General features: G+C 41.9%; 1 protein-coding gene across 1 annotated transcript in view; it reads right to left on the bottom strand.

The window, feature by feature from the left end:
• TBXAS1 (thromboxane A synthase 1) overlaps window positions 1-25,306 on the bottom strand; it is a gene marked incomplete at both ends in the record, with an annotated part of 233,929 nt that overhangs the window by 114,058 nt on the left and 94,565 nt on the right. The window contains one exon of the mRNA XM_082013978.1: window positions 11,708-11,804. Within this exon, the coding sequence (XP_081870104.1) occupies window positions 11,708-11,804 (97 nt within the window). The remainder of the gene's footprint in view (window positions 1-11,707; window positions 11,805-25,306) is intronic.

The following is a 25,306-nucleotide window of genomic DNA, read 5'->3' on the forward strand; positions in this document are numbered from 1 at the left end:
GCTGAACCAGATGAGGAATGCTCACATGATCCATTCTGTAGGCCTTGCTGTGGGAATGGTAGATCCAGCTAAGACATCTTAACAAAATGATAGAGAATATTATCATTATAGACAAAAAAAAAAAAAGGAAAAAACCTTTCATATGTTGAAGTTAAAATATAAACATAAAGGCAGGTAAATGGATTAAGCTATCTGAACGAATAACTAAAGAAAGAACTATTCCCGCTATTTTTGAGATGACAATACTACTTTTAAAAGACTTAAAATGAAGAGCAGAGGCTTGCAAAGATTAGTATAATAATGCCGACGTCACATTAACTCTCACTGAAGACGAATGAACTTCACTCGCACACAGACAAGTCCCCAAATATAACTCCTATCACATTAGAAATAAAAAGCTCATCTATGAAAAAAAAAGTTATTTGCTTGCATAATTGTTAATCAAAGGATTCAGAAGTGTGGAAGAAACTGATTTGTAGCCAATGAAGCCATTAGGAGAAACGATGCCCAGATGCAACCTCTGGCACTGGAAGTCACCACAGCACCAGTTGCTGGAGTTTGAGCTGATAAGCCAGAAGGAAGATTACTGTCACTGTCTGTCTTGCTATTATGCTAGGCTTTTGACTTCTGCTGCTGGCCACCTTTGAAAGAGAACAGTCAGCTAGGCTACACAGATCTTAGGCATGATACATGACAACCATTCAAACTATCATATATTGCCATGTCACATCCGTTCCAATGCTCAGTGCTGAACTTAGGCTTCTAGGTAGGTACACGTAAATCACTTCTCTGTGCTGTGAAACATCACTTGCATAGACCTGAACAGGTTCCTCTACCATCAGATGATTCAAAAGGAGGTCATGAGCAGGTGAGTTATCTCCAGAGGTGGATAAGGACATGAAAACAAAGCAAAGTACCGGGCCTCAACCCTGATTGCTCAAGTATGTAGAAAGGCCAACTAGAATGTTGTGATCTGAGCCTATATCAATTCTGGAACAAGTGACAAGCTAATTACTCTTCTCCTAACAAAAGCAGACTGGGAAAGGCAAGAATCAAAGGACATGACACTCTATGTCAAGAGTAGGAAAAACGGAGAAAACTGTAAACAAAACAAATGATCTACTACTGACAACAGTTTCAGAAGTCAGAAATGAGGGACTGTTGAAAACCCGAGCTATTAGACTGAATAAGCTTCAGAAAATATATCCCCACAGCATATGCCAAAAAAAGTAAGATAAGTTGAACTTCTCTTTAAAAAACAACAAATCAACAGAAATCAAAGGTCAGGACCAGCAAAGACCAGCACAAACTGCATCTCCGCTCCACATGTATTGTACCTACTCATGACACAGCCAGCTGAGGACAGGATTAGATAAGGAAGCAATACTGTATTTCAACAGGAAAAAATATTTATCAGTCTTAAGATTTCACATATTTTATCCAGCAATAAAATACGTTCTTTAAATAAGGAACAGGGCCCTGGGAATGGATAGTCTTTTCCTGTCCAGTGTTGTTTGTCTCCAGCATTGCAGTGTAAAAACAAAAAAGTGCTGCAAAACCAGTAAATAGCCAATGTAAGTTTGATAAAAGATTGGCTTAGAAGGCTGCTTTTGGCCTGAACAGAAAGATATGCTTTCATCCTGTTTTGACTATATTCATACGTTTACCTAACATAATTGGATGTAGTTAATATTGCAGGAGCCTTCAAGCAGCGCACATTTCCCTCATTAGTGGGCTTAAAGCCTTAATGATATCTCCTGTGCTGCAGAAAAGCCCAATGCAGGCTTTAAAAGTGATTGGCAAGTTTCAACAGGAGAAAAACTGGGGGAAGGGTAGGCAAAACCTAATAAAACTCTGACCTTGTTTTCTTCAGCCATTTAAAAAAGGAAATTTTGCAGAATGATAGGAGAGAGAAAAAAAAAGGTGAGGATAAACAAGCCAAGAAAGACAATTTCAAAAGTTGATCTCACAGTAACTCAAAGCAACATGTGAAAGAAACCGGGAGCGGATAGAAAGAGGGAATGTCCCTTCACATACCTTCAACATACTAAGACACACACATACCTGGTCCTACACAAACTTCTTCTGACATAAACCATTAGAGATACACAGAGTACTGTCAAATCAGCATCTTCCTACACCTGCAGCAAAACCACTTCTTTGTGGTTTTATTATGCAGCATTTTTTTCCCCACTTTAAGTCTCAATAGTGTTGGCGGGTAAGCCTTGCATCTAAGAAACAGAATGTCACAATATACTATTAACTAAGTACATGCAAAGGGTTTGGGTTTTTGTTGTTTGTTTTGGTTTTGTTGTTGACTAATTTTGACTATTTTCCAGGAACAGAAATTTCACAGGCTGGTTTAGTTTCAAAAGAAGCATGATTATGTACAGCTGTATTCAGTATTTCTTAACTGCCTGGAACAATCAGTGAAAGGGAGATTTGCACACATTATCAGCCACTATCATTAGTGCCGTAAAGTACATAATCTATCCGGTGTATCCTAAGAGCAGGTATTGAACCAACAATGGCTGCAGTATAATAGCATAAAGAACGAGCATTAAAAACAAGCAAAACAACACAGCAACCCTAGTCATTTCTCAACACCAGATTGTCCTTGTGTTTGTGTTCCCTTATGGTTTTGCAAACCATTTTTATATGTATAAGCGTGAAGAGTGAAGAATTAAAAATGTAAATTCCATCAACACGCAATTTTGCAGTCTTCACAGGGGAAGAGGTAGCAGGATACCATGGTGATGGCAGCACTGCAGCCCATTAATAAACCACGGAAAGACTCGGGGATAGATTAAAATACTTAGACCCATGCTGAAAAATAACTCACTTCATTATAAATCCTGTAAAAGATGACTGTGCATCTCAACATCAGCCGTGGTCTCAACCTACTGATTCATCATGTCTTGATGGGGGGGACAAGGGAAGAGGAAACTTGTTTCTAAGCCTTCTAGCCTCCTTACATTCAATTGCATTGCTTTTATATTGCCAAGGTTTATGGCCCATAGCATCTGAAAACAGACAACCCATGTCTGGAAAAGAGAAAATGTGGAAAGTTTTTATTTTGTATTCCATCTGTGTATAACCCATCTGTTTCCACCATCACTGCTAGCCCTTCACGCAGGAGGGATCAGCCGGTTTTATTTGCTATCTTACCTGGAAATGTGACAAATACTATTGTTTGCTTACTCAGTTAGAGATTCATAAATCTTAAGCAAGCAAATTCACGTGATCTACCTGGACAACAATGTGCCAGTTAAAATAGCACACTTACAAGTGTGACTTTCTCCAAGCCCAACTACGGTCTGACCATCACTGCTGGGGATATGCTGACCTCTTGCAGGAGCGCTTCCTCCCGCCACAACAACACAGAAAACCTTCCTGAAAGAGCAAACCATCTACGTAACCTCTCAAAGGAAACAAAACATCAGTTTGAGGTTCTCCTCTTTACAGAGGGTCTTTCCAAGTCAGTCAACCAGACCATCCTCAAACTAATTGGACTTGACTACAGTCAACAGCTTTAGACTGATCGCTCCTAAGCCATTCTATAGCACTTCAAACTACTGTTATCGGTATCTTCCTAAACTTTCAGAAGTCTTTATCAAATACTTAAAGGTAGGAGAAGAGACTGTGTGCTCCCTCTTTACCATCTGAGGCACAGAAAAACAAAGGCTCCTATTTAACGGAACGTCCCCATTCTAGACAGGTTATTAATAAACATACTTCGGTAAATACACACTCATGGCCCACTAAATTACATGAGACATAAGAATGAAGTAAATGTTAATGTCTTTTTATGAATAGCAGTCAGCAGAGGCGCGTGCCAGGTGTTCAAGGTAAGTACAAATGAGCTTTCCCACTTTGCAGGACAGAGATTTCACGTGGTTTCCTGCTCTGAATTAGAATTACAAATAAAAATTACAAACTTGAGACAAGATAATCTTCAAAACACGTTCAAGTGAATCTGATAATATTAACTTTACTACTTTAGGTTTCCTTTAAATATTTCAAAATAGAAGGTTACTTAAAAGGAAAAAAAAGAACTTTTCAATAGAACTTTTTCCCTCTACATTTCTGAAGTTTTTTTTAAGAACAAACAAAAAAACCTCCCACTGCAACTATTTGAATTAACAGATAAACCAAATCCCAACCCTTTGCCATCAGTTCTGAAGCACTAACATTCACTAATGATAATGTTCAGCTAGAAATTCCCAACATACTCTTTTACATTTGTTAAGGTGACAAAGCACTTCCTAAATGATTTGCCCTTGTGAACACAGGAATTCTGTAGCAAAGCCAAAAACTGAGCTCAGAGCTCCTAAATCCCAACCTAGAGCCCTAATCACAAAAGCAGACTTCATCTCACTGTGATTCAGAGGATCAGGTGGTTCCCAGAACACCATCTACTAATGTGGCAAGTCTTTCTCTAAGGCTAACCGAAGCCAAAGTCTGATTAATTTTACAGTCAATAGCAGTGATCATTTGACAACATTAGTTTTGTGCTATTAGCTTCAGCATATGGGGAATAAGGGGCAATTTGTTGTGCATGCATAAAAAGGCATACACAGTCTGAAAGAAATGACCCCCTCAATATTTATTATTTTAATTTTAAAGTGTCTATTGCAAGCATATGCACTGCTACTTTAAAACATTTAAACAAAACTGGATTTAATTGCTCAGAAAAATTAACCAGCAAGCTCTGAAAGCAAAAAGGGGAAAGAAAAAAGAAACCCAGAATTAAAAGCTATTTTACCAGGTAAAGAAGGCAGCAAAATAGTTACATATACATTGACCAAGCTAGAAAGGTATCCTAGTATGTCTAGAAGACAGCCAATGAAGGCACACTGGAGAAAGCAAGCAGATACATCATTATGGTTGTTGAGCCCTAGGAGCTCCTGCTCCCGCACAGCCCAGTGAGAACCATCAGGTCAAAGCAAGGGTAAGAGCCCTCGCCCAGCTCCCTGGCAGGGACTGGCACTAGAAAAAAAAATCACTCTGGCACCTGGGTTCACATGGCTGTACAACAGCACCCACAATTATGCAAACAAATTAATATTAAACAGTTAAATGCTATACAGCCAAACGCATTCCCTGCTAGCATAATTCATTTTCTATAATGATGCTGTACCAGTCAAGACTTCAAACCAACTATGATCTAGCAGCTGTAGAAAACTGCTAGGCAAAAAAGTAAATCTTAATAAATTCACTGCTTGGACACCTTTTCACTTATCCTTGTAAGGCACAGAATGATTTTTGGAAGCACTGAATATTCTCAGCTCAATGAGACTGAAGCTTATTGTACATGTGGCAGGATCGACACTTGCTTGAATTTGTCCTAGAAAGGGAGAGAGGGATGGAGGAAGGGAGGGAGGGAGGGAGGGAGGAGAGAACATTGCAGCTCTGTATCTCAAAGAACCGGGTGTTCAAGGCACGGCCTGCCATCAGCTGTGACGGCTTTGCTGCATCAGGGACTGAAATGTCACCATGGCATGTACAAAGAGGCACATTTTGTGAAGTTTCCATAAGAAGATATGGCACAATTGACGTCTGCAAGACTCTAGTGAGGACTAGAGATTCAGCATCTCCTCAAATCACAAAGAGATCCCAAATCAGTATGTGTGCATCTGTGTGCATCCATAGATGTATACAAATATGCACGCATGCACACATGCAGGTGTAACACCTAATCCCAGGACATATAGGCTCCAGAAGTGCAGTTACCTTCCATGTCCTATGTGAACACAACAAAAACTAAGATGAAACACGATGAAGGAATGGGAAAATGAAAAAACATATCTAAAAAGACTGGGACAGTGAACAAATTTAAAAGCATGTTCCTTCCCTCTGCTGCCACAAAAACCAGCTTTTTTTTTAAAACTAAATATCACAATCAAATTATTAGCACACACTGGAATATCACTTGTGTACCAAACCATCCCACTGAACAGTCATTTTAAAGGGCGGAAAAATGAAGATCTTATGATATATATTTCACCATTTTTTCTCATTTGTTTGAATCATTTTCCAAATATTGACTTACCTGCTGTCACACTGTGTGTCACTAGTGCTCCAAGCCACACGCCCATGCAAAGGTGAGCCTCCAACAAAGCACACTCAACATCTGTTTAAAAACTGAGTTCGTCACACTTTGCAACAATAATTTGGAAATAAACTAAGAAATTCCCATGAAAGGATGATGATGGTGGCATTGACACAACCGGAAATAATCTTAGGATGTTTAATTTGAAGGGAAAAAACCCCCCACATTTCTAAACCAAACAACCAAGGGTACAGAGTCAAGATAGCATCTATATGTGACTTTTGGCAACAGTACACAATTTTTCATTCCTTAACTATTTTTACATTAAAGGTCTTCAAATGAATATGTTAGTGGGTTTATTTTTCAAAACAAAAACCATATTTGTGAGGGAGGGACTGAAGAAACAGCCCAGCCCATAAGATGAATCAGATTGTGGGTTTGGATACACAACTGAATTACCACTGTTTACTGAATGGCAGCACATCAGCAGGGCAATGCCTGTACTCTAAAAATCAAGGCAGAAGGCATCAAGTAAGACCTTGCACAAGACACATGTGTGACCCTTTACTTGCAAAAGGCCAAGAACACACACGCACACGTGTCAGTTCCTGCAGCAGTACGCTGAGCCGTTTGAAGCCAGTTGTGCATCCCAGCCCCGCTCTGGATGGGGTAATCGCTATCAGTCGGTGTACGGTCATCTGAAGGTAATGGAAGTACGCTGATTTATGCTGGTTGAGGGCCTGACCCAAAATTCACAGAATTATAGGATCGTTGAGGTTGGAAGGGACCTCTGGAGGGCATCTTGTATCAAATTTGGATAGATCTTTTGATAGAGCAATATACAGACAATTTTCTTGCCGGTACTGTGTCCCCTAACAAGAGACCAGAAAGAACAGCCGATGCAGGGGTATGTCAGCCGTCCTGAACCACACCTGAATAAGATGCAGAAAATAGGCTCCTTCATATTTGGTGGTTGTGTTTTATCTGTATAATGCCACAGGTAGGCCTGAAGCTTTACAGATTTAACAAAATAAAGACAAAGCCAACAGCTTAATGTAACAGGCAAATTCTGCATGTGAAAAAAAAAAAAATCATATCCCATCTAGATGAACTAGGAGAGGAGGAAGGAGAAGGATAGACAAGCAAAAAGAAAAGAAGCTCAGGTAACTCACTTCTCCTTCAAGAGGGATACAAGGAATTTGTACTGCCATGTTACATCAACTTCCATGCTACTTTTTTGTTCTTACTTTTACCACTTCATTATTATTTGTTGTTAATCCATTGTTACTTTTTCCACTGTAGCAGCAAAGCTCCTGATGAGAAAACAGTGATGTTTTCTACAGCTATTGGAATTAGTGCAGATTTTTGTATTTAAAAATGTCACCCTCCTCCAGCTGGTTGGAATGTAAAAACTTGAGGATTTGGTCTGGATCAACTACTAGTTTCCACTTGGATAACCACATGAGTCCTGGCAGAGCACTGACTCCAGCAGTGTGGCAAACCTTGAATAGCCAGTACCTACCTTTGCCTTAGGGCTCACTGATCCACATTTTTAGCAAATACTTTGGCCTACAACTTCTGAATCATTTAAATTATGTGCAAGGTAATGTCTCTCTTCACAGTGCTCCATCTTAACATTCTTCTCCTACATTTTTAAAAGTACACTTTAATGATTCTCAGTACTAATTCAAAAACAAATTTTCAATGCAGAAATAAAAAACAATCTGAAAACAGATTATGTATCATTATCCTGCATGGCAGAATGCAATAAACACCATAAACCTATCTCACTCACAACACAGTAATGCAGCTTAAAATGTTCTTAGTGGTCTTAAAAGAAAACTTCTATTCAATAGACGACTTACCACAGTTGTGAGAAAAAGGTATCATTTACTGCAGCACAGCCCTGCCTAGAATGCTGGCTGAGGTTTCCATGGTTAACCTAAATTAAAATCAATTCCATATTTTTTGGCAGAAAGTCTATAAGCTAATTTTCATCTTTTCTTTTTAACTATAATTAAAAACATAGGGAAAAGGCTTCATATGCCTCAAGTATGAAGGTACATTACAGTAGAGACTTTTGGTTTTAAATGGCTACAATGCTTACCTTCATCAAGTCAAAATTAAGTGGGGAAAGTAGAATGTTATTATTGCCTTCCTGTGATTATACAGTTAACAGTAAGTATACCCCATGCTTACAGGGGAATAACACCCTGCGTGCTAGACTTGGTCGCTTGTTCTAAAAGGAAGTGAACCTTAATGCAGATTTGATCTGCCGTCACCATACAATTCTGTCGCAAGAATTACTAATCAGTAACTCAGAAACAACAGAAGAGGGCAAGGGAACCTAAATGGCTTTTACAGCAGTATTTGAAAGATATTAATAATAAAAATGTGAAATGTATAATATCAAGGGGAAATATACTTGCATAAAATGAACAGTAGTTTGGCTCTCATTCACATGCAAAATCTGCTTTGTCTATATAATGAGTGAGCAGATAGGTTCAATGTGTAAGAAGTGTACAAGTGGTTCAGGTCTCTCTGGATATGGAGGTAAGACTTCAAAAGAGTCTTCTCAGAAGAAGATTCCATAAAGGTCTTCTGATGACTTCCCAGTAAGCAGCCCACAAGTGCACAATCCCAGATTAAGGTCATTCTTCTTACAAGCACTCAAAGGCGTGACATCACATTATAGACAGCTTTAATAAACTCTCAGAGTTCATCGAATCATCATCTTATCTGCTTCTGTCTATCAAGTACATACACTGTTTGCAATCCTTCACAAGTTCAATTTCCCATTGTTTCTTACTCTAATATATACATATTCTAAGATTAACTGACAAAGTAGCAAAATAAACATGGAATATAAACTTTTTCTACACTTAGGTTTTAGAATTAGTCCTGCACATCCTGCAACTCAGTGACAATTTGTCAATATATGATTGCTACAGCTGCTACAGAATGTGATGAATAATCTCTCTTTGTGGCATTCTGAGTCAGATAACTCACATTTCACCTCTGGTGAATGAGGTACAAATCTTGATTTTGGAAATGCATTTGGGGAGGTGGAGAAGAAAAGTATAGTGGGTTTTCCCAAGGTCTGTTCAAACCCAGTGGTCTTGCCCCCGTTCCCATCCTTCTCATCTCACCCTTAAAGACTGGCACTCTAAGCTAAAAAAAAAGGCTATGGAATGAAATAATGAGCATATGCCATGTCTGGACTGGAAAACATTAGCCTAGCTTTGTGAACAGCACTGACTCCAAAGTCAATTCTATAATCACTCATCAGTAGACCATTTGGGGAAAGAATGGGTAAAATAAGGTAGGGAGATCTATTCTGTGTTTGGAATTCTCCACTAGCAAACAGAAACCCTCCACTTAAGAGGAGCTTGCTTTGAGTAATTTTAAAATATACAAACAGAAGCAACCCTATTAAAAGTCTTAAAATTACTTGTATTCAGCCAATATGAGAAGAAAGAATTCTATTACTTAGAAAGTGCTTTTCTCGCTCTCGCCTTTACACCTTTACTCACATACAACCCAAATCACATCTGAATAAATTTCACTGGTCTTCATTACATACCACCCAGCATGATTTATTTTCATATAGAATCATTAGTATATGGGATAGCCGAACACTTCACCAGGAGAGCTGATCGTGAACTGAAGAGAAGAGGCAGCTTCCAGTGTGAAAATTCAAGAGGGGAAAGAGATCCCTGTGGTAGCTGTGGAAGGACCTGGAAACAGAAGGTTGCTTATCTTCAGTAAGTGAAAAGCAATGGCTGCAAGACAGGGAACAAAGTGGAAAGTGAGGAATAGTAATGCTCAAGGATTGCAGCGAATAGATTGTTCATAGAACAAGCAGATAAAAGCATGTAAGATGAAGCAAGTTCATCTGAATTAGACTCATGGGCATTAAGCAAGCCAGAAATAGCAACAGTGCACAGCGGGGAAACTGTTCATTTTGTTAAAGAGAGGGCTAGGAGTTAAATTTTCTCATCAGCCACAGGCTTTCTGGTTAGTGGCGGGGGTGTCACTCAGTCTGTGCCTCAGTGCCTCATCGATAAACCAGGATGTTGTGCAGAAAAGCCACAAATGGTTCAGGGGACAGTGAAGGAATAAGGGGAAGATATGAACCTACACGGACAGCTATAGCCAACAGGTCCCTGATGAAGAAAAAAAGGGAGAGAGAGAGACTGGCTATAGGGACCTGACCTACCTGAATTTTAGAGAGGAACAAAAATGTTACAGACCATGACAAATGGATGTACAAACACAAGAGAGGTAAACCTCTCACCATAAAGTCGTGGAAAGAAAGAAGAATTTTGACAAATGAGAAGGGTGACAATGCACAGGCAGAAATATTCAAATGACAAGGCTGACTAAAATTAAGAGCAGAACAAGTATCTGAATGTATCCTCAAAGGAATGCTCTTTAGTTTCAGGGAGGTGTTATTTGTGCACCAGCTACTGCTGTGAATAGTGGGTACAGTCTAATCCTATCAAATATACAGGAGAAAAGCATAGGAAAGTTATAGACCGGAAGAAATAGGGTTTCTGCTTGGTAGTTGAAGAAGGGAAGGGGTGGGAAATTCCTTCAAATCTAGAGAAAATGGGGAAAAGACCCTTGCCACACACGACTTCAGCCTACAAAACTTGCATACTGGGATGCTTCCATTCAAGTGTGAGTTATAGGCAGAACGGAGGGCGACTGGTACAAGTAGTTACTAAATAAGATACAGATAGTCACCAGATGAACCTCACGTACCAAAAGAGACAAGCAAAGGAGCCAAGCAGTCTGCAAACAGACTGCCTCGTTGCAGAGAGGATCAGAGGGGCAGAGGAGACGGACAGCTGATCAGAGATGAAATTTTCCCCGAGGGCAGAAACAACCCTCGTGCGTACATGAGAGTTTGAGCCACGAAGGGACCAGGAGGAAGCAGGGAACGGTTGGCACTGAGGCAGCGTGAGGTCACAGTGACAGTATTTCCTTGTAAAATGCTGATGAACTGCCAGAAATCTTTACTATCCCTCTGGCCATTCCCCTCTCATTAGTTCTTCTCACCAGTACTTGAAAAAGAGCTTTTTAATATATAAGCATGTAACCAACAGCATTTGTGTAAGTCCTTGCTAACTCCAACTTCATTCTGTGCTATTTGTTATTTTCAGAGTGATAAGTATGATAAAGCAACATACGTTAGCTCTGGGAGGCATGTCCCTGTCCCAAGCAGTCTGCTCCTGCCCTAGAAAGTCTAAAAGCACAAAATAGACCATGGGTGGGAGAAAGCAAATAATACTGTCCCCATGTTACAGACTGAGAACCAAAGAAGATTGAGAACCAGCTAGTAAGCGATTCTCACAGGATTTCACAGGAGGTCAATGGCAAAACTGGATATCAAAATCCTCTCTCCTCAGCATCTACCTGGTGCCTCAATCACAAGGGCAATGCATCTCTTTTAAGGACATCCTCTTTCATCCTCAGAGTGTCCTGGTAACAGAAGTCTTTGATTGAATGTGTATATTGAGTTCATATAGCTTTAAGTCTTACTGAACCATGTTGTACTTTTTCCTCTCTATCTCCAGCCATTTTCAGTCTGAGCTCAAATTAGTAGTACTACCAGCTCCATCCACAATGCCAACCTTCTTATCTACTCACAGTTCTGTTGGTGAAGTTATTGAAGTCTGTCACTAATATTTGCTTGATCATCTCTGGTGTGGAGACCACCACAAACATCTGGCGACCAATATAATACCTACAAAGAAAGAAAGTAGAGAGTCATTTTAGCAAATAATGACCACCAGAGAACCTTCTCCTTCCCTAAAATACCTCTTTTGGCTTGAAAATGCTTGCCATGAACAAATACCACAGAAAACATATTCCCTTGGATAAAGCAGTATCTTTCCCCATGCCTCTCAACTATTAAGTTAGGATGCATGGTCCTGAAATTTAAAGGAAACAGCTTAAAACCTTTTACTGATTAATCAATACTCAGCCAACACTTTAACGTAAAGGTTTACACACTCTATGCTCACTCTGAATTCTGTACAAAGTGATGTAGTATCACTAAACCGAACTACAGAGGGCAAAAACATTAGAAACCAACAACCCAAACAATCACGAAAGACCAACAAAATCGATCATCCTGCAGTTAGCCACATGAAATGTCTCTCCATGGCAAAGCCCTGTCGGCAATGAGCCTTTCCAGAAGTTCCTCCAGAGTGGCTGCAGTCAAGGCACATTTCCACCGCTTCTACTAGCACTGGAACCAAGTGCGTGCCAGACCCCGGGCTCTGCATCATCACGAACATAACCATCTAACGGATACCATCTGAACCTTACATTACACCAATGCAGGAGGGGAAGAAAAAGAAGGAAAAAAAGGTTCACCAAGTATAAAGGAATTAATAAAACTTTAGAAGAAAACTGGCTGATAGTGCTCTCTCACGCTCTGCTTGTACACCCTCTATCTCCCTGCTCGCAGTTTAATCCGATCTCGTGGAGCCCGCCCCTGTCCTTGAGGGGACTTCACGCCACTGTGGATGCCGCAGAGGTGCTGGGACCCACCCCAGCTCCCAGGGGTGCAGAGCTCCCTTCTCCAGCAGCATTCACCCCGGGGCCCACGGGTGCTCCGTGCTTGGCTGCTCTGCAGGGGCGGGAAGAAGCACCACCAGCAAGCAGAGGCTGCCGGCAGTCCCTACCTTTGCCGATTGCTGGACCAGAAAGACTATGCAGGCGACGCTGCCTTTGCTCTGCCAGGAGAGAGGAAGAGGAGGCTGGAGGCAGGCACAGGAGGGCCAGGCAGCTCAGAGCACATCACAAGAGCAATACCACAGATGCTGCAATACCACGGTAATATCGACGCCTGATCATTTTGGTATGATATAGCTTAGTATCAATATATCGCTTATCACCTGTCTACATTGCAGCAACAGAACAGACAAGCAAACCCTGGGCTAAATTAAATTTAGTAACCGGAGGTTCCCATGGCAATGAAGCTGCAGCAGCACTGATTTCACAAGGGCAAACAAGTCAGACAAATACCTTGATTCCAAAGCAGGGTTTCACAGCCCACCTTGACCCTCGTACCACCAAAACTCATAACAAACAATGGCAGAGAAGAACAAGAAAATAATTTTCTTCGGGACAAAGAGATGTTCTTTTCTTCTTTGGCGGGTTTCCAGAGGGAACCGTTATTTTGCAAATCCAACCCACAGGATCCACTTGAACCTTAGATACAGGTGGTACATTCTATTAAAATAAACCTTCTTCACCTCTCCCAGTTTGCTAAACCACAGCAAAGCAACTATCTGTTAATGGTCAAACCTTTCTTCAGAATCCTAACAGGTGCCAAACAAAGGTCTGAGATCTCATTTTAAAGAGTGCTTTGATCACAGTCTTTGGCAAAAGAGGATAATGCCCTACATGCCCCTTCCGCATGTACTTTGGACAATTTCTCTGGCATCAGAGGGGCAAAGCAAGCTCCCAAGGCAAAGACCCGTGCAGCTCCAAACCTACCCGGGATGATCAGCCATGAATACTGACCTGTCACACTCACACCTCGTTTTTCTCTTCCCCTCCCCAAGTTTATCGAGTTCCTTGTCTCATTTAATGGTTAGTGACTGATGGTCCTCCAACACACCGCTTGTCACAGGGACCAAATCCCTAAACACCAGATTCCAAATCTGAATCAGAAGCTGATTACGCCTGCCCAGATGGCTTAACTCTGACCACCAAGAGGCACCACATGGTACACCATGCAAAGCACATGCGTGTCTGCATCAGAAAGACACTTCAAGTTTATTTCAAACTTGGTAAGGTGCAGAGCTCCAGCTCCAGCCTACTGGAATAACAGGATGGTACTCACTGTCAGAGTCCTTGTGTCTCAGTGCACTTCATTCAGGACTAAAATTTGGGACAGGAGCATCTCGTACTCAAGCTGCTTTTGTGAGAAAGTGACTCACAAGCCAAGCTTACGCAAACAAATCTATTCATCATCCTCCAACTCAGACCAGTCACCCGAACTCTCAATTCTGCTTCCACAGCCAAGCTCTTTCTTTTTTATTTACTCTAACTTTCTACGTACAGGCACCTGTTTTTCCCTTCCCTTATCCAGTTATAAATAAGGGCAGAGAAGGAGGGGGAAAAAAATCCCCTAAATTTACTAAATTGAAAATACTGGGAAAGTATTTTAAGTTGCTTTTTAAGCAAAGTTCTGCTTGCTTTTAAGGAATGAGTGCTGTAAAGCACACACAAACTACCATCTTTTATTGTATCCCAAACAGCAAAAGCTCTCTTCCTGGCTTTTTCCCATTCTCCTACTTTCTGTATATAATTTTTCTAACCTTTTCTAAGACATAAAAAGAAGAGTGTGTGCATGGACATGCTTTGGAAGTCAAAATCCACAGGCTAGGAGCATGACTTCCATGATCTTCCCCTGAAGTTAAGGAATAAGTACAAGTAGAGCTAAGCATGAAACAAGATCATCTGAGTTATTTCATTTAGCAAACACAGGTCCAGAACCTGCAAAGCCACCAGAAAGATGCTTAATGGAGTTTTAACATGTTTAAAGCCCTTTGAAGGTTCAAGGTCTTGATCATAAACCAAGAGGCTATCTCCCAACTAGTTTGTTGGTTTTTTTACTTGTTCCAAAGTGGCAAGTGAAAGATAAAATCCTTCTGAACAATAATCTATTCTTCTCAAGAAAATAACACATTCACCTCGCCATGTAACTTCATTTTGGTTCTGTATTACTACATGAGGATATCACCACTCTCACATAGACTTAGATTTATTATTGAACAAAACCCGATATTCTTGTGAAATTTTAATAAATGACAGTTTTGAAAAACAAAAGCCTCCCAGCAAGTGCATTACAAATGGATTCATGAATAATTTAGGACAGCACTTTTTATTAACTTTCTCTAGGTTAATCTTTTCACAGGGCTTGTCCACACACAAAAGTCCTACTTTTAACTACAGTACACTGCTTGACCCAACCCTTTGTAATATTTTCCTGTAGGCCATTCAGGGTGTAATGCAAATGCTCGGGCCTATCTAGCTCACTCCTGCACAGAACCAAGAACGTGTGAATGTAGTACGGCATCCTCAGAGCAACGCAACTCTGTCCACATGGGAAACTGTTGCAACGCTGCCATACCAGTAAAAATAAATTTCATGACCCCCACATGAGTAATTTTCCTGTGTAGATGAGGCTTCAGTTATTTAAGTTATGCTGTTGCGGCATTTTCTATTAAATTCCAGTTTAAACAGCAGCCCTCCAAAATAGAGAAAAAAATCCACATTTTTAGACCAGCAGCTTTAGCTCCGTTGGAAGGTGAGACAGGAAAGACCTGGCACCAGTACATCAACAGCCTGAGGACAGCGTTAGCTTCCTCCAGCAGATGAAAGGGCAGATGACAAGCCACCGCTCCGGTGGGATGCTGGTGCAGACGCAGGCAGCCTTGCGCTCCGCCAGCCCCAGGAGGGCCAGGCAAAAAGTTTTTCTTCGGTGTTCAACGGAGGGCATAGATGTACTCCCGGAAGTTGCCGAAAAGGCAGGCTGCCCTCCAGCACGTTTAACAAAGTGCCTGCAGGTCAAGGGGGTGGTTACGTATTAGTATATTGCGCACAGGAGGTTAGTCTGCATCCAGAGCGTGTTAATTACTGAAGAGGCTACAAACACCCGCCACACTCAACTGCGTTAGTTTGGTTTGCAAGAGCAGAGAAGCACCACTCTTACAGCAATTAATGAAGAGGACAGAGACTTCTGCCCTGTGTTCAGGTTTCACTCAAGTCATTGCGGTCCTCTTCGCAATGATTTAGTCATTTAGTAAACGCATCTTTTCTTTTACCCACAAGAATAAGGGCAATCTGGCAACTATTTCTGCTGTTTTGCGTGTGCACCATCATTGCTTTCTGCAGAGACGTGGCCCGGGTGTCTCAACCCACACCTAGTGCCTGCTGTAGCCACAGCCACAGAAGTTACCCCACGGAGGTAAGGGATGCCTGCCAAGTCCAACAACGAGCTCAGATAGAAGCAGCCTGCCCAGTCCCTCCTGCAACACCCGAGCACGCCATCTCCCTTTCCAGGGTTTGCCAGGGACCCCCAGGAACGCAGATTTCTGTTCTCAGGCGACGTAGCAGATCAATCAGCTACTTTTAATTTCAAGGACTAATTCAGCATTACCCTTTCTCTGCCCCCAGGATTGTTCTGGCCACGCGGCACGGTCATCGGCTGCTGACAGCATCCCCCGGGTCCCGCGCCACAGACGTGCTCTCCGAGCAGAGCTCGCAGCGGCGCTGCCTCGCTGCGCAGGAAAAGAGGGAGTGCGCGGGCAGTACATCACGGCAGAGGGCCATATGTTTTTGTATAACACCCGTGTGGGAAACACCTGCAACCCTTTCACCTTGTTTATAGTGCTGCTGTCAATTCACAGAAGACTTTGATCTCCCTATCTATTATCAGTCCCGTGTATTACAAACACATCACATTAATCATAAAACACATATATGCTGTTAGGCAATAAACAAGGCTTTGTTTTCTATGCTGCAGTCTGGTAAAGTACACAAAGATCATCTGGAAAGCTAAATGAAAACAGAAAATTTTATTATCTCTATCTTCTTCAGGGAAGAGCGAAGAACAAAGAACAAAAAAAAAAGGAAAAAAGAAGAGGTATGCAAAGACACAAAGGTACAAGGGAAAAGGCTAATTTTCTTCGGAGACATTTCCTTAAAAAAAGAGTTCCTCAATCACTTTGCCTCTTTTGTTCAGAGACACCCATTCACTACAGGCAGAAAAATGCAAAAACAAATAGCACGCTGCCTGTTTAAAATAGGACTGAAGCCTGGTGTTACTTGCTTAATTATTCCAGAGGTCAGAAAATTGATTTGGCATGAGCACCGTCCCCTTCCAGCTCTTGCAGGCGGTTCAGACCCTGTAAGACTGAGCCACGCGTAACGAACGGCTGCAAAGCCCAAACACAGTCTTCATGGAAAGGGTTACTTTGGGCTGAGAGGAAAGGAGGGGACAAAAAATTGCCAGGTACCATGAGTCCTGTTATTATTTGTGTTATATTAGCAACTAGAGGCCTCCAAGGTCCCCGGCACTAATTTGGCAGGAGTTATACATAAGTAGAAGGTTTATTTTAGGCCTGTGGAGCCTACAATTGAAACAGCCTGGTGTGACAAACAGTGGGGAAAACAAACATCATCCTCCATTTTCCACCTGAAGGGCTGGGGGACAGGCAGGTACGGAGGAGCTGGGAATTGCCAGCAACCACCTTTTTTTTTTTTTTTCTTTTTCCTCTCCTGCTGAAACCCTGTGAGAACAGAGCTCCTCAGCTGCCGTCCGTACCTGGAAATCCCACGCCAGCTTTCTTCTGCCGGAAAGTCGGGAGCTAACCCCTGTGCCACTTCTCCTGCATCCCGGGCTGTGACTCTAGCTGGCAGGGTGCCCTCCTGGACTATTTTTATAAAGCACTGACAAGCTGAGTATCTCCAGATTAGAGAACTAAGAAATGCATGTTACCCCTTCAGGAAAAAAAACCCAAAACAACAACAACAACAACAAAAACCCTAAAACACCACCCTAGAAACAGGTGACCTTACTGCACATGAAAATGAAGCCCCAGTAGCACTGAGCAGTCTCAGGCAGAGAGAAAAGTTTCAAAGCACAGCTCTGCCAACACACACACATGCCTCAGCCGGAGGCTAATCCAACCCATTGTGTAAATTCGTGAAAAAGACGACGTGGCCACAGCGATTTCTATTTAGGAATAAATTGCTCCTCATTTCCTTTTTCGATGAGCCACACTTCTTTTCGTGTCGTGAAAGCTTTAAAATAAGCGCATAGAACTATTAATTTAATTCCAGGCTGTATTAAAAATATCACGTAACAAGATGCCCAGACGCTGGCGCACGCTTTCTGCGCCGCTCTCTATTGCTACGCACCCACCTCTTTGTCCACGTAGCTGGGATTAAAAACGCTATCTCCTACATACCAAGAACCTCTGCGCTATCTCAAACTTGCACCTTGCCAAAAGACCTCCGCATTCTGACATGCATAAGGAAGTATCAAAAAAGGAAGAAAATTCCGGGATTATTTATATTCTCCCCACCACTAAAAGCACAGCTATTTTTAAAGGAGCTCCCCCCTTGTCAGGTGCAGTAAGAGACTCGTGGGATGAAAGTAATATATTTAGGGTTGACAACAAGGAGAAGGAAGGCCGATCGGGGCTGTTACAAGGTACAGAGCCAGTAGAGTCTTTCAAGTACCTTACACCAGGGTGCAAACGAGATCTATTTCTGGGCATCTCCAACCCCAGCTGGGGTTTAGCAACTTGAGGGTGTCACACACATTTACTAATCCCTTCCCCCTTCCAAGCGAGCGGCACGGGAGATGCAGACTCTGCATGGCTGTGTTAATTCATTCATGAAATTAAGTAGATGACATTTACTCACATATAAGGAATGACAGGGATTAAATTAAGCTCACAATGTACCACGAAGAGGAAGAAAACCCCACCTCTGAATTACACAAGCATATTTGGTAATCTATGTCCATTTGTTTTCCTGGGGAAATCTGGGTCCAGATCCCAGCGCAAGTACAGAAACTCATGCCTTCAGGAGTTGGGAAGAGAAGCAGCAAAGGGGGTGGAGAGGGATAATGGAATCGTTTCTTTTCTCGCTCCAGGTGGGCTGCAGGAGACGCCGGGCACCAGCGCAGCGTGGGGCTGTGGGGTCCCGGGCTGCGCTCCTCTGCAGCTGGGGAGCTGCCGTGGGTTATTTTTATCCCGACAACCGGACCAAGATGATTGCCACCGCCGCCGCTCCGCGTGCTCGTGTCACACTACTGGTGCTGATTAGCGACATCAGTATTGCACTTCATTAGTGTGAAATGAAAGCTGTAAATAGGGTAACTGTTCTTATAGGATGCTACTGGAAATGAGAAATACTGTGATATTAATAAGAATCCAGTCCCTCCTCCCACCCCGATGTCTGGTGCTCTTGCTGCTGGGTGATGCTGAAAGCGCTTACAGCTCTTCACCTCAGCAAGATTGCCAGAAGAAGGTTTCTAAATCTTTTCCCATGGCATTTCCCACCAAGCCTGGACTGTATTAGTCTGTGTTTTGTTACCCGTGTTTAGACTGTGACATTTTCACCAAAGCTTGTTTTGTCTGCGCTCGTTAAAGCGGGGTATGCCTGACTGACCTCATGTGATGGTGCAGCAGACGTTTCCTGTGGGTTTCAGCATATTTCTGTGCCTGGCCTTTCTGTGGGTTTGCAAGATGCAGCGAGAAGCAGTCTCCTCTCGGGCTCTTTGCACCTAATTCATTACCAAAGTACTTCTTTGCCATACCCTGAGAGAAAAAACCATCACGTTACTATTTCCAGAACACTGGATCACTATTTCTAGAGAAGGCTACCTCTGGGAGATCGCAAACTTTCTCTGTCTCCAAACTCTACTTGCTACCATCTACACAGTGTTCATTTGTATGGATTTGTGTGAGTCTATTATTTGTATTCAACAGTGCTACCTATTTTTATCAGTGCAGTGAAAAAAAAAAATAAGGATACAAGATGGCTGAGGATAAGCACACAATGTTACTCGGGCTAAAAAAGGGCACCCTTTTCGCCATCTTCTTTTTCCACGCACGGAAGGGAGGGAGGGAGAGGCATCTGCGGAGTGCTAACCCTGATTTCTAGTCAGGAGCTCTAAGCAGCTTCCCTTGACAGACAGGTAAGCAATTTCTGGGAAACAACAGGCAGTATTACCCTGGCAGGGCTACAGCCATTTCGTGCAAGATAAATGGAGACAGAGCAGTGCACTTGAAGAAGATGAGGGGTATGACTGTGATGCTACATCAAATAACGTGGCTGAGAGAAGACATAGAAGAGGGGCGTGCAGCACAGGGCTGCTTTCTAGCAAAGCAGCAGGGACCCATCCGAAGGGGCGGCCATGGAGCCAGGGAGAATCCTCGTTGTCCCCGAAAGCAGGAGAGCGTGTGCGTGTCGTGGTGTAGGCTCCGAGGAAAATTTGGGGACAGCAGACAAAAAGGGGAGAGCATATGTGTGACCATACGGAGAAAATGAAACAGGAAGGAGGTCAAAGGACTTCAATATGATTTGTGATACTACAACATCACAAGATACAGCAAGCTATAAAACAGGTTGACTATAATAAAACCACAAGTGTAATAAAGTTGCTAGTTATACACCCATCACTAAACTCCATATAAGCAAAACACACTCTGATTAAAACAAAACCTGTGACAATTGGACTTCTGCCTCTCATAAAGCATTTCTGACCATGATGAAATGGAGGTGCGTATTAGTTTTCCTCCCTGAGACCTGACATCAAGGTACAAAGCCATCCATAAGTCTGCATTTCTGCAACCTTCATCTCATATATACTTTATATGAGTATAAAGGACTCAAGTGTGACTAGAGTTTTTCACATCTCCAGTTTTGGTTAGCTATTTTAGCCCTGAAGGAAAGAAAAGGCTTTCAGGAAACACTGAGTATCTCTATCTGCTGAAAAGCCATGTCCTCATATATATCTTCAAAATAGGCATTCAGAACTGAGGCATTCAAAAGCAGTAGGGTCTTCCTGTTCGGTTTAATTCTGTACTTTAATTTTTTATTTCTTTGTAGGCAAGACAGCTCATCTGCCTCCTGTAAATACAGCCAGCCGTGGTGGACAATACAATATTTTATTTTTGTGTGTGTTTGAACTGAACATATACATAATTTTCTTTCAGTCTACTTAATGGCATTTCGATCTTAAATCGGTGAGAGTTACACCACCCCTTTTTATTCCTTTGCTTTGTTTCTGTTAATGCAGATGCATGCATTTCTGAAATAATACTGTCTTAATATTAGAATATTTTAATTCCTCAATAATAGCCAAGACTCAATATACTGATTATTTGCACCATAAACATAACGGGATGAAACGAGTAAGCCAAACCGAGTTTTGTATCACTACACATGCATACACCATTTTGTTGAATAAGAAACAAGACGCTTTGACTTGTTCGTGGCTACCAGTCTGAAGATATCTGGAGTATAAGCAAATGAAAGCAGGGTTGCATAAGTGAGGAGCAATGGGCAACCCATCCATCTGGTTTGCATGCAATAAAGATGCAGATCCCAGCCAACACTGGGCAGCCTTACGCAGGCAAGTAAAGGTTTGCCAGACTGGCCACGAGGGGGACAGTCACTGGGACTCGCTTTTCTTTCCCGATCTGCCTTAAAAAAAAAAAAAACAAACGTTGAAACAAAGAAGAAAAGGATAGTAACCACCTACTGAGCTCCTAGGAATGTACTTTTTTTATGCTACAGCATAAAAAATACAGACAGGAAAGATTCATCTTATAAAATCCTTGCATAAACTATGGTAGCATGTACTTTTTCTATACATGTTTAAGATCTACGCACATATCATTTAATTTTGTTAATGCATTATTAAATGCACACTAAGCCTAATAAAAGTCATTTCCCAACACTTTATGTATTTATCATGAAACCACTAGCAGAATTCTTTACAATAAAAATGCTAGCCGTACACATGACCAAACTAAATTATCTAGGGAAATGGCTAATATCTGACCATGTGGAAACATTAGAAAGCAGGGCTTTGTTATAGGACTAGAAGGAAAAAAATAGATGTATTTTCTTACAGAAAAAATTGCAATGATAAAAATATTTTTAATAACAAAAAACGCTGCAGCTCCAGGAAATTTTCCTGAATCAATTCAATCTGTGTCGTGCCGGACTTTAAAAACCCATTAAAAATAACCATGATAAATTTCCTAACCTCTTTCAGTGCACCACACAGAAGACAAAGGAAACTGCAATTCAACAGAGATAGAAAAGAAAGAAAAGAATGGGAAAACCTGATAGCTTGTGTACCAGTGATAACATCCTCACTAACAACAACGGGCAAATCTGCACCACAAAGGGCAAGAGGAGCAGGAGCTGATGTGTACAGCTGACAATGGCACTCCAAAGTAATGACTTCCAGGAAAATCTGCTGCTACAAATGGACAACACACTGCTGAGAAGTAGTTGAGTCACGACTTTCATAACATGGCAAATTATTTCAGCCTAAAAGTGGACGTACTGAAAAACAGGATGTATACAGCTCTGGTAGGGCAACTATGGAGATAATACCCTACACACAGCTGACATGCTCATCTGGTTTAAATTATTAAACCTCACTGAAATCCATGCACGTTCAGGGATTTTTCCCAATATTTAACGCACAGTCGTAAGTCACAGCTCGTGTTTCAAACAGTAATATTAGCAAGAGCACTGCCTAGTTGACCTATTTTTCATTTACCACATTGCACATATTATCAGACTTCTTTTGCTGCTCCCTTTTTTGGGTGGGAGAAGGCGGCAATTGTATGGCAAATGGCATACATATCACCGTATCCTGAAACGACCCAAACCCCTGAGGATGGAAGAGCACATTTAGCCCTCTTCTCTTCCATGGATGTACCCTTTCACCAGGGAGCAGCAGGTCCTGTTCACCCACCTCCTCCTCCTGACGCCAGCCAGGGTGCAGCGTACCACACCGATGCCGTCACCTGGTTCCCACGTGCACACTGCACGCGTTTGAGCTCTCGTCACAGCTGCATTAAAGAGCCGTCGTGGGCCTACATCTGGCTGCCCGGGGACATGAGTGAGATGTGGAGTCAAGAATCTTTCCTCTTTGGCTCTGCCACAGCTGCTTGGCTAAAGACCTCGGGGCTCCCATGGACCTGCCTCGTTTCTGAGTCATCTGAGTAAATGTTATTGCCAACGCTGCTTTGCTGTGTTACACCCCAAACCCTCTCAATCTCCCGAGTCTGCTGGGCGATTTCCGGGAGCCCTTCCCTCCAAACGATGGAGCGTACATGAAACACCAGCAGTCACGCTCAGGATTTCTGAGGAGAACATTCCTGAACCAAAAATTGCATTTTTAGTTGCTCAAAGTCTACCAGAAAGAAAGGGGAAACAAGTAGGTTTGAAAGCAGACCAATGTAAACACTTTATGGTCCTTTTAAACATACAGGTATTGGGGCAAGACCAGGCATCTTGATCCTCACGCAACGAGAGAGGTATAGCAGAGATACAACCCCCTGAATCTATTCATAACCGCTATAAACAAAGGAAAAAAAAAAAACCCCAAAAAACCCAAGCACAACTGTAGGATGAACCATCACTGAAGCAAATATATTGATCCATCAAAAATGATTGAAGACTGACAATAAAAGAGCTATAAATGCTTAGAAGAAAGAGAAAGCAAAACCACAAAACCACAACACCAACCCACTGAAAAACTCCCACCTGTATTCAGAGGGAAAAATGGACTGGAACAATAAAACACAACGGCAGCACCTGTACGTCCTCGACAGCTGCCCCTCCCAAAAGCTGGAACAATCTTGCTATAAACCAAGCACATGAAAATGTAAATGCGTGAGCAATCGTCTGGGGGATTGAGATGCTTCGTGTCCTGTAGGCAAAGGAGGAAGGGGGAAAAGGTAGGATAGCAAGAGAAGGCACCACTTTCAATATTCGTAGCTATTGATCATGCTCTCCTCACCCGGAGCCCTTTTAATCCAGCAGAGACCTTACAGATAAATACTGTCCGCATGGCAGTCTTGGGGCTGCCAGCAGCACCCACCTGTCCTCCGGCCTCACGTAATCCGCTGCTCCGACTCCTGCAGCAGGCGGCGGCAGGCAGGAATTGCTTGTGGATTTTGGGGGTGCCAGCCGGAGCAAATCACATAAACAGCTGCCTGCAGAAATCAAATATTCAAAATGGCAAGCTGAAAAGAGGCACGGGATGGGGAAATGCGCTGAACGCAACACCTCGAGCAGTCCTGCGAGTATGTATAAACACAGCGGTGTGTCAACGGGGTATCAGGGTCTACTTGAAGGCTTACAAACTGTGTATTTGTTTAAATATTTTTCTAAGGAAATGAACGTGTGGAAAATTATGGTAGTTTCACAGGCTTTGCTCTGTTCTTCACTATTGATGAAAATCCAATTGCGTTAGTTATTGGGCAAAAGCAAATAAAATGTCACTGACATGGGAGAAAAGTTGGGTCTATAGTAAGAATAAGTTTAGGTATTTCAAGTATTAATCCTCCCATTTTGCAATACACATCTCTGCCTCAAAAATCAGAATTTAAGTTATTTTAATAGAAAATAATATTTAACAGCTAATGCCTTTCCATGTGACATTACATTACCATCTGACCTATTTTAACATTTGCCTGTGTGCTCCACTTGTAGACCTACTTTCTCTTTCTCCTGCCCCATGCATGACTTATTTCCTACAGGGCCAAATGGACAGCCAGTGGACATATAAAATTGTTAGGCTGTTTTGATAACATTTTACTTTGGCCTTTCACATGGAGTATTTCATAAGATGTTCCATGTGATAAAAGGTCCCAAAGAACCAGGATCATCTCATAATCTCACTTTGAAAGACTCTCCAGCAATTCCCAGTGTCCTTGCCAAGACCCTTTTTCAATAAAATAGATTCCAACATTGACAGAAAAGCTTGGATTATTGCTGAGTGAGAAAATGTCTACTGCTAGCCCTTAGAAAGTCAGAACATTGCTCCCAACTCACTCCTTTTTCTGTAAACTGCTTTAAGACGTCTGGATGCATCTTAAAAATTGCTGTACAAAACCTAATTTTATTCAACAGGCACCATCATCCAAAAATCAAAGTTATATAACATGAGAGAGACCTAAAAACATTGGGTCAAGATCCTCAAATAGTCATGGTTTTATGTCTTTAACGGAGCTACACTGAAGTAAGCAACAGCTTGAATGTCCAGACCACTATTTTCAGGCTTGTTTACTTGGAGGGTAGAGGAGATTCTGGGACAAGACACAATTTGAACTTTAATAAAGTTAGACTAAAAAAACTTGTATAGAGCACACCCCTATAGACACAATAATTGCTGGGGGAGATGGTCAGTTTTTTCCCTGATGTATTTTCTGTCATTCCAGAACTGCTGTGTCTGTGCATGGGAGGTTTTTTGACATTACTGTAGCTGTTTAATTATACCACAACAATTTTATCAGTATGACTAAAATAAATCCTCCTTCAAGACAAGCCTTCAGGTTTAGCCACCAAATTTAATGGAAGGAAAGAAAGATTCACAATCCCCAGGGTAAGGGTGGCTCAGCTCATTCCATGCTCCCCAAGCTAGAAAAAAAAAAAATAGAACAACAGCTGAAAACAACTTCT

The sequence above is a fragment of the Phaethon aethereus genome (genome assembly GCF_964289735.1).
Source record: "Phaethon aethereus genome assembly, chromosome: 1".
In the NCBI taxonomy this organism is placed as follows: domain Eukaryota; kingdom Metazoa; phylum Chordata; class Aves; order Phaethontiformes; family Phaethontidae; genus Phaethon; species Phaethon aethereus.